Source organism: Oryx dammah, unplaced genomic scaffold, assembly GCF_014754425.2.
Source record: "Oryx dammah isolate SB20612 unplaced genomic scaffold, SCBI_Odam_1.1 HiC_scaffold_2, whole genome shotgun sequence".
Lineage (NCBI taxonomy): Eukaryota > Metazoa > Chordata > Mammalia > Artiodactyla > Bovidae > Oryx > Oryx dammah.
In genome coordinates this window covers 182976966-182991490 of record NW_024070186.1, presented here as the reverse complement: position 1 = coordinate 182991490, position 14525 = coordinate 182976966, and the positions used below count along the sequence as shown (strand labels likewise).

Here is a 14525-nt window from a genome sequence, read left to right as displayed (position 1 = left end):
TCGGCCTGTAGTTTTCTCTTTGAATAGTAACATGGGAGCAGTTGGTTTTATGAGGTTTCCAAGGTGGGGCACTGTAGGTGCCCACTCAGAGTACCCAGAGATGCCCCTCTGGCCCTGTAACCGCCATGCAGGCCTGCCATTGTCTCAAAGGCTGTTTTCTCACCTCAGAACTGGCCTCATCATGAGGTGTGACTTGAGGTTTTCATTTCTAAGGAAAGTACTTCGTGAATGATGTCTAACTCTTTGCCCTAAAAAGTACACTTGTGTTTTGGGCCACCAGAGATAAGGGCCGGAGTGGTGCACAGCTGAGAGGTCTTGGTTGTGGGTGAAAGCTATATAGGATGAAGCTGCTAGTGAAAGTGGCAGGAGGGCTGGGTTGAGCCAGGCTGAGGGAAGCAGGGGCTGGATTAGAAAGATGGCCAGGTATGGGATGGAGAAACAATAGGCTCCGGGAGGAGTTTGGAATTGTTTACTAATAAGACCTGGTATTCGTTTCTTATCTGTTTCTTACCGGTAGAGGATAGAGAATGGGACTGATGTGTAGCCTCTAATTAATTGTTAAAAAGGGGCAGGTTGGGGACTTCCCTGGTGGTCCAGTGGCTAAGACTGTTCCTAATGCAGGAGGCCCCAGGTTTGATCCCTGGTCAGGGGACTAGATCCCACACGCTGCAACTAAGGCCTGGTGCAGCCAAATGTGTTTTAAAAACGCAGATGTTCGGTCCCAAGTGACAGAGCTCTCCAACTGGGGTTGGGAGGCCTTAATGGAAGTACCAGCAGGAGAGCCTTCAGTTGGGCTCCAGATGTCTGCAGTGCAGACGGAGACCTGGTTTCTGTAGTGCTGGAGACGTACGTAATTGCAGGTGTTCCTGGGTAGCCCTCTTTATTCCTAAGAGCAGAAATCTTAGGAGCTAGAAGGAACTTTAGCCTCCACCCTGACTGAATCTGCCTGAAAACTTTCATCAGCCTCTCATTGCACACTGAAGGTAAAACAAGTAATTATGCTTTACTGTTGGACGGTACTTTTCATGAGATTGCTTTATGTGAAGTTTGCTTCTGTTTGCCTCGTTCTGGGCCTAAGAGCCTCCATTCTCTAGTGCTGTTTGTGAGTAGGTTGTCTGTCCTGAGTATATTCATTTGTCAGGATACAAGTTTGAAAGGGTGCCATTAATCCCTGCTGAATGCCACCTGTGTTACTGGGGGTCATCCCAAAATCTGTGATTTGATAAACCTTAATTTTGAATCATTAAAACATTAAAATTTTAAATCATTAAAACATTAAAAATGAAACTTTCATTCTAGAGTCTCCTGTTTGGACTTAGTGATATGGTGGGGATAACCCATCAAGCCTACAAATTATTTACCAAGTATAATATTCTATGTGCTGGGTCTAGAGTCAAGATACAACACCCAGTACCCAGTATCAAGTTTAAATAAGGGTAGCTAGACATGAACAGGCTGGTGACTACTCAAAGAGACCAGGCACCTGAACTGGGCCCAAGCTATAACCGTTTGACCAGTATCTCTAGGAATATCTAACATTTAGCTTGTTTTATGTAGCATTTTGCTAAGCAATCGAAATTAAGAGATGCTCCTTGGAAGAAAAGCTATGACAAACCTAGACAACATATTGAAAAGCAGACTTGACTTTACAGGTCCATATAGTCCAAGCTGTGGTTTTTTCCAGTAGTCATGTATGGATGTGAGAGTTAGACCACAAAGAAAGCTGAGCACCAAAGAATTGATGCTTTTGAACTGTGGGGTTGATGAAGATTCTTGAGTCCCTTGGACAGCAAGATCAAACCAGTCAATCCTCAAGGAAATCAGTCCTGAATATTCATTGGAAGGACTGATGCTGAAGCTCCAATATTTTGGCCATCTGATGGGAAGAGCTGACTCATTAGAAAAGACCCTGATGCTGGGGAAGATTGAGGGCAGGAGGAGAAGGGGATGACAGGATGAGAAGGTTGGATGGCATCACCAACTCGATGGACATGAGTTTGAGCAAACTCCGGGAGTTGGTGATGGACAGGGAAGCCTGGTGTACTGCAGTCCATGGGGTCGCAGTCAGATAGCACTGAGCAACTGAACTGAACTGAAGCAATCATAGAAAGCTCACTAGGATAGCTTTCAGTCCTTCAGTTTCTCTACCTTCCTCATGTTGCCACAGCAGTGCTTTAAGACAAGAGCTCTTCCACCATGTACCAGAGATGAACTCTTGAGGCTAGAGAAGTACTCTGAGTTCAAATGGCTCAGGGATCACTCCCAAGTTCATGTATCCTGGGCTTCAGCTCCATTTCTATATCCCCCACCCTCCCAGAGTACAAATGACACAAGACACACAGGCTATCTTTCTATTCACAGAACAGTTTATTGACCTACCTCACCTGGCCAGCCACATGGCCCTTGGGCCAGGGGAAGTATCAGTCTAGCTGCAATTCGGCTGGGCCACAGCCTCTGCCCTGCAAAGAGGGCCGCAGAGGCAGGAGAGAACGCTGGCCAGTGCAGCCCTGAGCACAAGAGAGCCCCAGCAGAGGTCCAGACTCAACTCCACTTTATGTTCTTGTCCTCCTGGGTCATGGCTGGCGTGTCAGTGACGAGGCCAGTGCCGATGGTCCGGTTGCCATCCCGCAGGGTGAAACGCTGGCCTTTCTCTAAGATCATTGGCTGCCGCAAGATGAGAGTGAGCTTCAGGTCCTCCCCAGGCATGGCAAGCTCCTGAAAGGCAGACACAGACCATGTGTGTTTCAGGGCACCTTCACTCATGGATTCGATCCCTGATCTGGGAAACAAGATCCCACATGCCATGGGGCAACTAAGCCCCTGTGCCACAACTACTAAAGCCCACATGCCCTAGAGCCTGGGCTCTGCAACAGGAGAAGCCACCAAAATGAGAAGCCCGTGCACTGCAACTGGGGAGGAGCCCCCACTCTCCCAACAGGAAAGCCTGTGCAGTGCAACGAAGACCAGGGCGGCCAATGAACAAGCTATAAAGATAAAAATTAAAAGACTAGCCATTAGCGTCTCTAAAGTTTTTCTTGAGAAAAAAAGTTGTTTATAAAATTTTGGGTTATGCACGTCTTGGGCTCAAGACTTCTCTTGAGCCTTTACGTAAAATACAGTGGGACTCTCTACTATAGGAACTCTGCTGGGGAATCTGTGTGGGTCAATGCTAACACAGCTAAGAAACCCTGGAAGAGGGTTTGTTCCGCCTGAATCCACTGATCTGACCCTTCCATCACCAGCTCTCCTCTTGCATCATCAGCCAGGCTTTCTTCACCAAGGAAAAGTCACCCCCCACTGCCATACACATCATACCTTCCCCGGAGGTAAGATGATCCGACAGGCCATGTCCCAAGTCAGGGAGAACATGACAGGCATGAAGTGGGATACAAAAGGCTTGTGGCGGCCACCCTCTTCCTTGCTGAGGATGTACACCTGTGAGAGGGAGCGAGAACATGGGTGAAGCCGGGCCTGGCTGGAAGCACCGACCCTCCACAGCGCCTAGCCATCACCTGGAGCCCTCACCTGTGCCTCCACCTTCTGGTGGGGCTGGATGGAACCTGGCTTGGCCATGACCAGGCCACGTCTCAGGTCCTCCCGCTTCAAGCCTCGGACCAGGGCCCCAAGGTTGTCGCCCGCCTCTGCCCTATCCAGGCTCTTGTGGAACATCTCAATGCCTAAGAGAGGAGAGACACGCGGGAGAAGGGTGTGGGGGCAGAGGGAAGGCACGGGGGGTCCGTGGGGGGGAGATGTCATCCTAGAGACTCTGGGTCCCAAGGCTGCCTCCTGTACCTGTCACCACAGTGCGAATATTCTTGCTGTGTCCCAGGAATTCACACTCGTCTCCTTTCTTCAAAATGCCACGTTCAAGCGTGCCTGTCACCACTGTGCCCCGGCCTGGGAGGGAACAGGACAGGGCATCAGGTACACCGGATGAAGCGGCAGAGAGGGGAAGAGAAGGCAGTGAGCCAGGTCCTCACCGGGGATCGAGTACACAGACTCCACGGGCAGCAGGAAAGGCTTCTCCAGGTCCCGGGTGGGCACTGGGATGTGTGTGTCCACAGCATCCAGTAGCTTCTGCACTGACTTCAGGCCTAGCTCGGGGTCACGTTGCTATGAGCGGGAGGTGACAGGACTCTGAAACTTCCATTCTGCTCTTCTTACTTGCCCAGAGCCAGGTCCCAGACTCAGAGCAGAGCTCTGGGTGCCCATCCAGCCCCATCCCCAGCCTGACCCCGCCTTCACCTCAAGGGCACAGAGGGCAGAACCGACAATGACCGGAGTCTCCTCCCCTTTGTAGCCAAACTCAGTCAGCAGTTCCCTGATCTCCAGCTCCACCAGCTCCACCATCTCAGAGTCCTGCACAGCGTCCGCCTTATTCACATACACCACCACATGCTCGACACCAATCTGCAGGTGAGAAAGACACACAGATGGTGTCCTGAATGGCCCAACACCCGCCCCCTCCTCCTTCCACCCCTTCCCAGGCTCTTGAGTACCTGTCTGGCTAGCAGTAAGTGTTCTCGGGTCTGGGGCATGGGGCCATCATTGGCTGCCACCACCAGGATGCAGCCGTCGAGGGGGGCAGTGCCTGTGATCATATTCTGGGGAGAGAGAGGAGAGGAAGTAGTACAATTCCACGACCTCCTCCACTCCCCAGCCACCCAGCTAAGCACAGACACTTCTTTACCACCTGCTGTGACTGGCCAGGCCCACAGATCCAGGATCTCCAACCCATACATCTCAAATATCTTAACCTCCTCCCCACAATCCGAACGTTTTTCCCGAGGGGGCAGTTCCCGAGCCCTGTCCCCAGTGGCTCTCTCACCTTAACGTAATCTGCATGACCGGGGCAGTCAGTGTGGGCATAGTGGCGGGCGGCTGTGCTATACTCCACATGAGCCGCATTGATTGTGATACCTCGGGCTCGCTCCTCTGGGGCGTTGTCAATCTCTTCGTACTTCTTAAACTTGGCCCCACCTCCCTCCGCTAAAACTAAGGGAAGGAAGGGAACACACTTTTCAGCAAGGCCCTTTCCACTTTAGAAAAGGACAGTCTAGGAGAAGCAACCTTCCAAGATACCCTCCTTCAACTCCTGGGACTAGTAACTTCAGATCAGAAAGAAAGGTTATAGAGCCTCAAGGGCTAGCCCTGTGACTTCTCTAGGCCAACAGTTCTGCTTACAGGGCACCTTCCCAGGGCTGGAGGGAGGCCACTGGGGGGGTGCCCCAACTTATGCATCGAAAACTTCGTGTTCACGGGAAATCTGTCTTCTGCATCCCGCAGTGTGTACTGTCCGCCCAATTTCTGGCGCCTTGAGCCCTGCTAAGTCACTTCAGTCGTGTCCGACTCTGTGCGACCCTATGGACTGTAGCCTGCTAAAACTAAGGGAAGGAAGGGAACACACTTTTCAGCAAGGCCCTTTCCATTTAGAAAAGGGCAGTCTATGGACAGACTCTTCTGTCCATGAGATTCTCCAGGCAAGAATACTGGAGTAGATTGCCATTCCTTTCTCCAGGGGATCTCCCCGACCCCAGGGATCGAACCGGTCTCTCGTACGCCTAACCTGCATTGGCGAGCGGGTTTTTACCACTAGAGCCACCTGGGAAGCCACCTGGCGCCTTGGGGCCGCACCAAACACCTAGGCAGTTCCTCCGCGGGCCCCGCCCCCTTGGCTCCAAGTCCCACCTGCAGAGCAGGAGTTGCTGGAAGCCCCCCAACCCAACCCCACTTACTTTTCGTGATGGCCGCGGTCAGGGTGGTCTTGCCATGGTCTACATGGCCGATGGTACCCACGTTCACATGGGGCTTGTCACGCACATAGGTCTTCTTGGCCTCCACAGCCAGGCCACGGCACAAGATGGGCAATACCGGGGCCTTCAGCGGCCGCAAAAGACCCTGCAACAGTGGTGCCGGGCCGGCGCCGAGACCTGCCGGGGCAGATGCCTGGAGTCACGGCGCGGGTCTGAGCCCGGCCGCTCCCGACGACCCCCACGTGAACCCGGGGCGCCATGGCCCTCCCCGCCCCCTCACCGCTGAAAAGGGGCGTCGCGCGCAGCAGGGTAGCGGCCGCCATTGTGGTCGTACTGGCGCCGCAGAGAGTACCGGGCACAGGGGCCGGCGCGTGCAGCGGCGAAAGGGCAATTGCGGATGGAAGTCGCTTCCGGCGGAAGTTAGGACCGAGAGGGCAAGTCTGGGCCCCTCTAGCCTCCAATCTCTATGGCCCTGTCAACTTCCGGGCGCGCGACAGAACTCTACCAGGAAAGTGCTGATGGTGCTAAGGGTGGGGAAGCTTTCCACGGCGCCCTCCGACCTCGCGGGCTCAGGAGCCTCGCAGTTCTCTCTGGTGGCGCCGGGAGGCGATGTGGAGCATCTCATAGCGCGCCTACGCCCCGGAGGCTCATGGGCGTTGTAGTTCCCAGGGCCGTGAGCTGTACTGGCACGTATCGTGGGAGGGCGAGGCCAGGTCCGGAGGGACGGTCCAGGCCTTCTTGAAGCAGAGGCAGCGGCCCCGGCGTGGATGACTCTGGAACGTCTTGGCCCCGAACCACTTGGAGTCCAGTCCGACTCGCCGCGCGGGTCTGACGACAGATCTGGCGGCCTTGTGTCGCAGCTGGAGGTAGGACCAGCCGCTGCGGCCAGGCTGAGGGAAGACTCCCGGAAACCTGTTGGGGGTGGGTCTCTAGTGTGACCCACCTCTCTTTTAAGCCTTTGTTTTCTTATCTGTGAAGTGGGAATAGTATCTACTTCACAGGAAGATCCTGACATCTAGCTCTGAGAGGAAATGAGCTGGGCAAGAGGCAGAAAAGGGGTCCAAAAGCCTCCGGGTCCTACAGTCTTTGAGACCCTCCCCTGGCTCAAATGCCCTCCCCTCTGGCTCACAGCTTGCGGGGACAGAGTTTCCTGTCCACCCCTGTCGCCCCTCAGCAGGCCAGAGAGTAATTCTCTGGATCGTCGGTCAACCCACCCGGTTTTACAGATGACCAGGTGAGAGACCAACTTCTTGTGCCTTTAAGGGCAGCCTGAGTCTGTCTTGTTCCCGCTGTGTCCCTGGCACCTACCACAGGGCGGGGCACTCAGTGAGTGCTCAGTTAATGTCTGTTGACTGAATGAATGAGTGCAAGGATAGTAAATGACCTTTAACTTTCACATCCATCATCTCATCACCGTGGGATGATAATAGCAGCTGCTTAACCTTGATTAATGTTTCCGAAACTCATCAGCTCCTAAGACTCAGCTGATGGTGTCTGTTTCAAATAGATTCCTTAATTCCTCCCTTGGAGTTTATGATTCAGTAGTGTCTGGGTACAGACAAGAAAACCATATTTATTTTTAATACTCTTCTTAAACTCAGAGGAGTTTTGGGGACTCAGAATTAGAGCTTTTCATGGTTCAGGCGTTGTGCTTCATGTTGCTTCACATTCAGTATCACATTCTATGTTATCCTGTGTGATAGGACCCCATTTTACTAGTGAGAAAACTGAGCATCAAGGTAATTAAGGAACCCAACACAGCTAAACTCCAAAAAAGTGTGCACTTAGCCACTTCACCGAACTATAATTTAACTGTCATTTTACAATGAGAAACTTGCTAAGACTTCTGTCTTCCTGGTCCTCTAAACCCATCACCTTTGATGAGAAAGGGCTTGTACAATATGAAAGGGTTCTCCTTGTCCCCAACCTGAACCTCAGTCATTCCACTTCTAGAAATTTATCCTAAGACACTATCAGCCACTAACCAGGATATGAAATATTGGGGGCTGGTACTTAAATTAATGTTTTCTTTTTTAGTGGTGCTATATTTATTTTACTGTGTATTAGTTTGAAAGAAAGGCTGGCATTGTAAATGTTGTATTTTAAAAAATGTTGAATCAATTTAAAAAACCAACATGAATATATGGCAATGTGGGGAGAGGTAAATGTGAATGACTGAAATTTGCAAAACACAGTGCTCAGAAAAGAGTCCAGAGGGAGAGAATTTTTGTAGAGCTTTTGCCTGTTGCACCCTATGTCACAGGAGTCTGGATTTGCAGATAACAGAATTGACATGGGCTGGTTGGAAAATTGTGTCAAGGTGGTAGGCAGCCTACAGAATTGTGGGACGGGCTGGAGAATTGGATCCTAAGCCATAGGTCTGATCTGACCTGATAAGAAAACTGTTTCTACTGACACTGCCACCAGACACTAAATGCCAGGACTTAGACTTGTCTGCAACAGCTGCTGCTCATGGTCCTGAAACCGCTTCTACATCAAGAAAGTGACCTTTGGGACTTCCTGGTGGTCCAGTGGTTAAGAATCTGACTTCCAGTGCAGGGGACTTGAGTTCAAGTCCAGATGGGGAACTAAGATCCTACATGCTGCAGGGCAACTGGGCCTAGGTGCCACAACTACTGAGCCGGTGGAGTGCTCTGGATCTGTAAGCCACAACAAGGATCCCACGTGCCACAACTCAGACCTGACACAGCCATAAATGAATAAGTATTTTAAAAGGAAGGAGAAGACACTGAGGAGACGGACCACCTTCTGACTCTGGGAGTTGTTGCATCAGGATAGGAAGCCTGGAACTACCATGCCCATCATGCTCCCATCCATGGTGAAGCCAAAAATCCAGAAGTGGGCAAAGAGGATCTTAGAAGCCTGGACTGTACATGGTGTGAGATAACAAGTGTTTTTATTGTTTAAGGCAGATGGTGTTAGAGTTGTCTGTTACTGAAGCCAAATACACCCTAACAGATAAGTCTGCCTTACAGCACTTGGATGTATTTCTTGGTGTCACTTGTCTGAGACTAAGTGACTTGAGTGGGGTGAGGACTGGGCTTCCTTTATCTCCATATACTGTGTGCCTGGCCACAGCAGACCTCTGTGCATATTTGCACTTGAACTGTTCACGAGCCTTCCAAATCGAAGGGTGCTACCACTGTGATGCTATGAACCTAACATACCCCAAACAGGACACTTTGTTTCTCCCATACTCTTTTACATATCTGAATAAATGGCACCACCTTTGTCCTTTCCCCCAAGCCCTACATCTGTCCATTACCCAGTCCCACTGGTTCTCTCTCCAAAATAAATCTCAGTGTGACCGCTTCTCTCTCTCCCCTGTCAACACTGGGGTTCAAACTGGGATCATCTCTCGCCTAAGTTACGTCATGATCTCTCCAGTGGGTCCTCCAGCTTCTGTCCTTACTCTCAATATCTGTCAAATCCATCTTCCACACGACCAGATCAGTCTTTAAAATGTGAATCAGAAATGAATCCTCCCTCAGTGACTCTTAGTACACGTGGAATAAAATCCAAACTCCTACTTATTTAAATGGGTGAATTGTATGGCAGGTAAATTATATTTCAGTAACATATATATTTTTGTCAGTAAACATATTATTAAGAAAAAAAAGTCCGACATCCTCCCTGGGGCCTGTGGTCTGGCATGGGCATGATCTAGCCCCTGTCCACCTCTCTGATCCCCATCTGGTACTTTCACTCTCTCCAGCCACACTGGGCATCCTTCTGTTCCACAAACACCCCATGGTTGCTTTTACCTCAGGGTCTTTGCAGATGTGCTTCAGTCTTCCTGGAATGTTCCCTGGAGCTTTCCCCACGGCTTGTTCCTTCTCGTCTTCCACCCTCACATGTCACCTCTTCTGATACCCTCTTACCAATCGTCCTCTTATTTTCTTCATAGCACCTAAATATCCAAAATTATCTTAGTAGTTTGCTTGTTTGTTGGGTTTTGTTTTTTGTTATTTTTTTCTCTCTCACCAGCTCATGATACTAAGAACTTTTATTTTTTATTTTAGGAATAGTGTCTAACACTTAGGTCAAGAAACATTTGTTGAAGGAAGAATTTGTTGAATCATTTCAGTTGATCATTCAGTGAAGCACTGTGTTGGGCTTAAGTTTCTCAGTGTTTTCAGTGGAAAGCAAATTTTGTATTCACATTCATTTAAAAAATACAAGTGAATCACTATAACTTCTGAGGCCTCTGCTTTATAAAATGGGGGTGAGTGAAGAGGTTAAACTTTATGATCTGTAAGGATTTTTTTGTAGCTGTAACTTCTAAAAGGAGGTAGGGTCTGCTGTAATTGAAATGGGTTCTGGGCTGACCTATAACTTAGTGGCAAATTGGGGTCTAGGACTTAGAGCCTTGTCCTTGGTACCACTCAAGAGACTTATTGGAAACTCAGGGGCATCTTTCACTCTTTTCAGGGGCTCACAAGTTACAGACACTTCTGTCATTCAGGATATTCAAGCCAGCCTGGCAGTGTCTCCTCAGAAATCCCTCTGGACATTCTCCTTGGAATTAACCCCGCTGCACTGCCTTGGCTGGGTCAGCATCACCCCACTCCTGGACCACTGCACCCATCTCCTCTCTATGTCCAGTCTCAACGCTCCCATACTGGCCCTGAATATCCTTCCAAACACAGAACTCCAATCACTCATGTCACTCAGATGTGACTGAAGACATTCCAGTTGGAAACACTCTGTGAAGCTCACACAAAAGCTGCTAAATAAAAGGCACTTGAGAGGCTGCCTCGGTGCGTTGGCCTTGCATAGCTTCTTAGAGGAGGCTACACTTTGGTGCCTGAAACCAGAGGAGGAAGACTGGCAGAAGTGGGGGAAATGGCGTGTGTAATACCAGAGACAAACCTAAGTGAAGGTGGACTATGTTAGCTGTCAGAATGTTCTGATTGAGCAAAGCATGATTTGCTTGGAAGGGCAGGAAGTTCTGGCCAAAACACTAAGGCTCAATTTGACATCTCCATCTCTTGGGGTGGGGGAGGGTCCAGATGACCTCCAGAAGAAGCCGGTAAGCAACCACTTCCCCCTCAGTGAGAGACTCTGGTTTTCCTTTGAAGAACCACCCTCTGCTGTGCTCAGCCCATGGAGTTTGATTGGGGTTCAGCCCATCCCAACCTCAGGTGATTGATCGGTCCATGATCCAGTGTTTACCAATCAACCTAATCTATCCTTCACGGTCACAACTGTCCATGCAGGGTTAGTATTGTGTTTCAACCCCCATTGGTGACCTGAAGTTCAGTTCTGGCACTTACTGCCCAGAGTTAGCAGAGACCCCACAAGGTAAGGGCTCACTCCACAAGACTGCCCCCACTTCAGATGCCAGCTGCAAGTGGGGTCCCCTGGCCATCTATGCTTCTTGCCAAGCACCTACAGATCCAAGAGTGTCCATGAGCCCCCTCAGGCTTGATATTTTGCTAGAACAATTCACAGGGTACAGGAAAGCACTATACTTACATTTTAGTACAATTACGATTATATTTTATAATTAAGGATACGTCAGGAAGAGCTAAATGAGGAGCTACATAGGGAGAAGTCCTGGAGGGTCCATATAGACTTGGGGCATATCACTCTCCCCACACATCAGTGTCTTCACCAACAAGAAGCCCCACTGAGCTTCAGTGTCCAAAGTGTTTATTAGGGGTTTCATTACTTAGGCACAATGGAGTAAATTACTGCCATGTGACTGAACTCAATCTTCAAGTCCTCTTCCCTCCCTGGAAATCAAACTGGCTCAAAATCCCAACCCTCTAATCATAAAGTTGGGGCTTCTGCTGACCAGCCCCTATCTTGAAGCTATGTAGAGGCTTGCCATTAGTCATTTCATCAGCAAAAACTCAGGTGTGATTGAGGGGGCTCACAAGTAACAGACACTTCTGTCACTCAGGAAATTCCAAGAATTTTAAAAGCTCTGTGTTAGGAACCTGCAACAAAGCCCAGAGAAATTCCTTATTATACAAAAGATGGGCACTGGGTGACCCAAGCTGAGCTGACGAGGTGCAGCCCTACTGCACTTGAGCTAGAATTATTGGAAAAGCTATGATCTGTCTCTGCTGGGACCATGAAGCTAGCAGAATGTAAGCTTAGAACTCTGGTGGCCATCTTGCTCCCTGGGAGGGGGCAATCTGCTTGAGAAGGAAGATAACCCAGAGGAAAGCAGAGCAAGGAGACAGAGCAAGTTCACATGGACCCTGTTTGAGCCTCTGGCTCCTGCCATGCCTCACATCATTCTATCTCTGATTTTTTTTTTTTTGCCATGCCACATGGGGTCTTCCTAGACCAGGGAGGGAACCGTGCCCTCTGCAGTGGAAGCACGGAGTCTTAACCGCTGGACTGCCAGGGAAGCCCATACCTCTTACTTTGTAATTCTGTGAACCAACAAACTCCCCCTCTTTTAGGACCTTAAATGGAGTAGGGGAGGCGGTGGTCCAATTACTTGTAGCTGAAAGCATCCTGAATATTACATCCCCTGTTCCTAAGGAGGAAGAAGTGTTTTGCTTTTCACATTAACAGCTTGCTTAACCTGGGCTCTGGACCCATCCTTCCCCTGGGGTGGTAATTGAAACTTCACTCCTTCAATTACCATCCCTTCTACTGGCTCCTTTCTCCTAAGACTTCAGACATAAAATCCAGCTTCCCTCAGGATATAAACAAACAAGCAAACCTTTCCATCCTCTACAATCCTCCAAATCTCCTTCCCTTTTTGGCCAAATTGTGTAGGATAACTTCACATTCCTACCCCTACTTGTTCACCTTCTATTCATCCCTCAGTCTGCTATCATTGGCTTCTGCTTCCTTCACGTCCCTAAAAATAACTCTCAACAAAGTCACTAAGCAATCTAAGTCAATGTTTTCTATAGGAGACAACAGCAATGCCCAGTCCCATGGATCCCTTATCATTTGTGTATGAAGTGTTTGCTCAAACCACCCCACCCCAACCCAATTGTGCTCACTCACGCATCACAGGCTCTTATTACCACACCCCCTGGTCTTTGGTGTGTGGTGTTTTTTCATACAATTAGACCTTCTAGATGTTTTTTCTTTTTCTTGAGAACTGTCCTGTCCTCGGGCTACTGGAAGCTTTGCCTTGATGAAGTGCCTGAGAATTGACATCTCCCAGGGGAAGCCCTAGTTAACAGCTGAAGAATGTTGGTACAGGAAAGGTCCAGCTCCCTTGTTTCTGGATAAATCTGAGTCACAACTTACATCCAGAACTTCCCTGAGGAATCAAGCTGAACTGCTCTCACACATTCTCTGAGATCACACGTTCTCTCGGTTTCCTCTCCTGCCCCTCCCACTCTTTTACTAGTTTCTCCTGGTAGCACTTTAAAAAAAACATCATTTGCACACAGATTCTCATCTCTGGGTGTGCTTCTGGAAAACCTGATCCAAGACATCATCTTGGCACTTTCTACTTCTTTTTTCTTGCCTGCCCGTTAAATGTGGTTTGTTTCCCAAAATTAAGTTCTAGGCCCTCTTCTCTCTACAGGTATTACCAGGACAATCTAATTCATGTCCATGGCTTTAAACACTACTTGTGTCTGATCACAGGTCTGTAGATCTGGCTGCTGGACAGCTCCACCTAGTTGTCCTCAGACATCTCTTACACCAGTACAGTAAGTCATTAGTCACATGTGACTATTTTAATTAACTAAAAAAAACCCTTCAGTTCCTTAGTCACACTAGCCACATTATAAGTGCTCAAAACCCACATGTGGCTAGTGGCTACCACACTAGGCAGTCCTGATCGAGAACATTTCAGTCATTGCACAGTTTATTGGACAGTTTAGACAACATTTCCAAACCTAATTCATCATCACCAGCCCCTTTCTGTATTCCTCACCTTGTCTCTCTTCTGGACAACAATGGGCCAACTACAGAGAAAGGGTGTGTGAACCTGTCAGGGAAGAGGGGGGTGATCACAGAACTAGAGTCCTTTCCACTGACATCTGAATTGGAAAGACGGATGGACAAAGATGGTGATGAAGACCTTAACAAAGGCCATCTGGTGAGCTGATGCTAGTTCGGTTAGAGCTGGGGGAGAGATGGGGACTAAGACTGGCTAGGCCAAGACTTTGTGTTTCAGGAATAGCAAGTGATCCAAGCCAATCAGCTAAAGTCAGTTCTGGAAATTTTACTGCAAATCTCAGAGGAAAAACATACCCCTACAAGAGTTGCTAGGCTATTAGGACTTAAGTTTGGAGCTATAGAAATCTATTTTGCCACGAAGAGAGGCACGGGGAGAGCTCAGTCTAGAGGTGAACCACAAGTTCCTGATATCTTCTGGCTCTTTTATTCAGCTGTTCCTGAAGAAACTTGATCCATTCTTTTCAATGGCTTGAGTCCAAAGAGTCCCTTATTGCTTAGGCCAGTGGAGATCTCATCGTGCTCATGATTTCAACTGCCCTCTACTACACCTTAATACCGTCTCAATTTCTATATCTGGCCTTGATGTCTCTCCTGAGCTCCAGACTCTATGTCCAAATGTCTCCTGACGTCCCACAAACACGCCCAAAACTGACCTCATTATTCCTACCGCCCCCACTTCCATTTCCCAAGCTGAGAGACGGACTCTCCCGGAACATCCAGTACTTTGTCAAAGAAACCACCAAGGTCGTAAGTTCAGGCTCCGCCTCCTCTCAGGGCCTCACCAAGGTCACCCGCATCTTCCCTCCCCCAGCTCCTTGGGGGCGGTGCCCTCGAACCCCTCAGCGGCCCAGGACGGCGCTC

General features: G+C 49.3%; 1 protein-coding gene across 1 annotated transcript; it reads right to left on the bottom strand.

The window, feature by feature from the left end:
- Nucleotides 1–2344: 2344 nt before the first annotated feature.
- TUFM (Tu translation elongation factor, mitochondrial) lies at nt 2345–6206 on the bottom strand. Its single transcript, XM_040259033.1, has 10 exons — nt 6034–6206; nt 5736–5930; nt 4829–4995; nt 4500–4604; nt 4246–4410; nt 3981–4113; nt 3793–3897; nt 3526–3677; nt 3316–3435; nt 2345–2715 (listed from the first exon to the last, which is right to left on the bottom strand). Exons 1-10 carry the CDS (start codon nt 6074–6076, stop codon nt 2542–2544), a joined length of 1359 nt encoding a protein of 452 aa, XP_040114967.1. The 5' UTR covers nt 6077–6206; the 3' UTR covers nt 2345–2541.
- Nucleotides 6207–14525: the final 8319 nt, after the last annotated feature.

Excerpts from the sequence above, each read along its gene's own strand:
- TUFM (XM_040259033.1), bottom strand. The coding sequence starts at position 6,076 with ATGGCGGCCGCTACCCTGCTGCGCGCGACGCCCCTTTTCAGCG. Across the intron at positions 4,411-4,499 it reads ACTTACTGCTAGCCAGACAG|ATTGGTGTCGAGCATGTGGT; the intron begins GTACTCAAGAGC and ends TCTCACCTGCAG. Across the intron at positions 4,114-4,245 it reads CTGCCCTCTGTGCCCTTGAG|CAACGTGACCCCGAGCTAGG; the intron begins GTGAAGGCGGGG and ends TCCCGCTCATAG.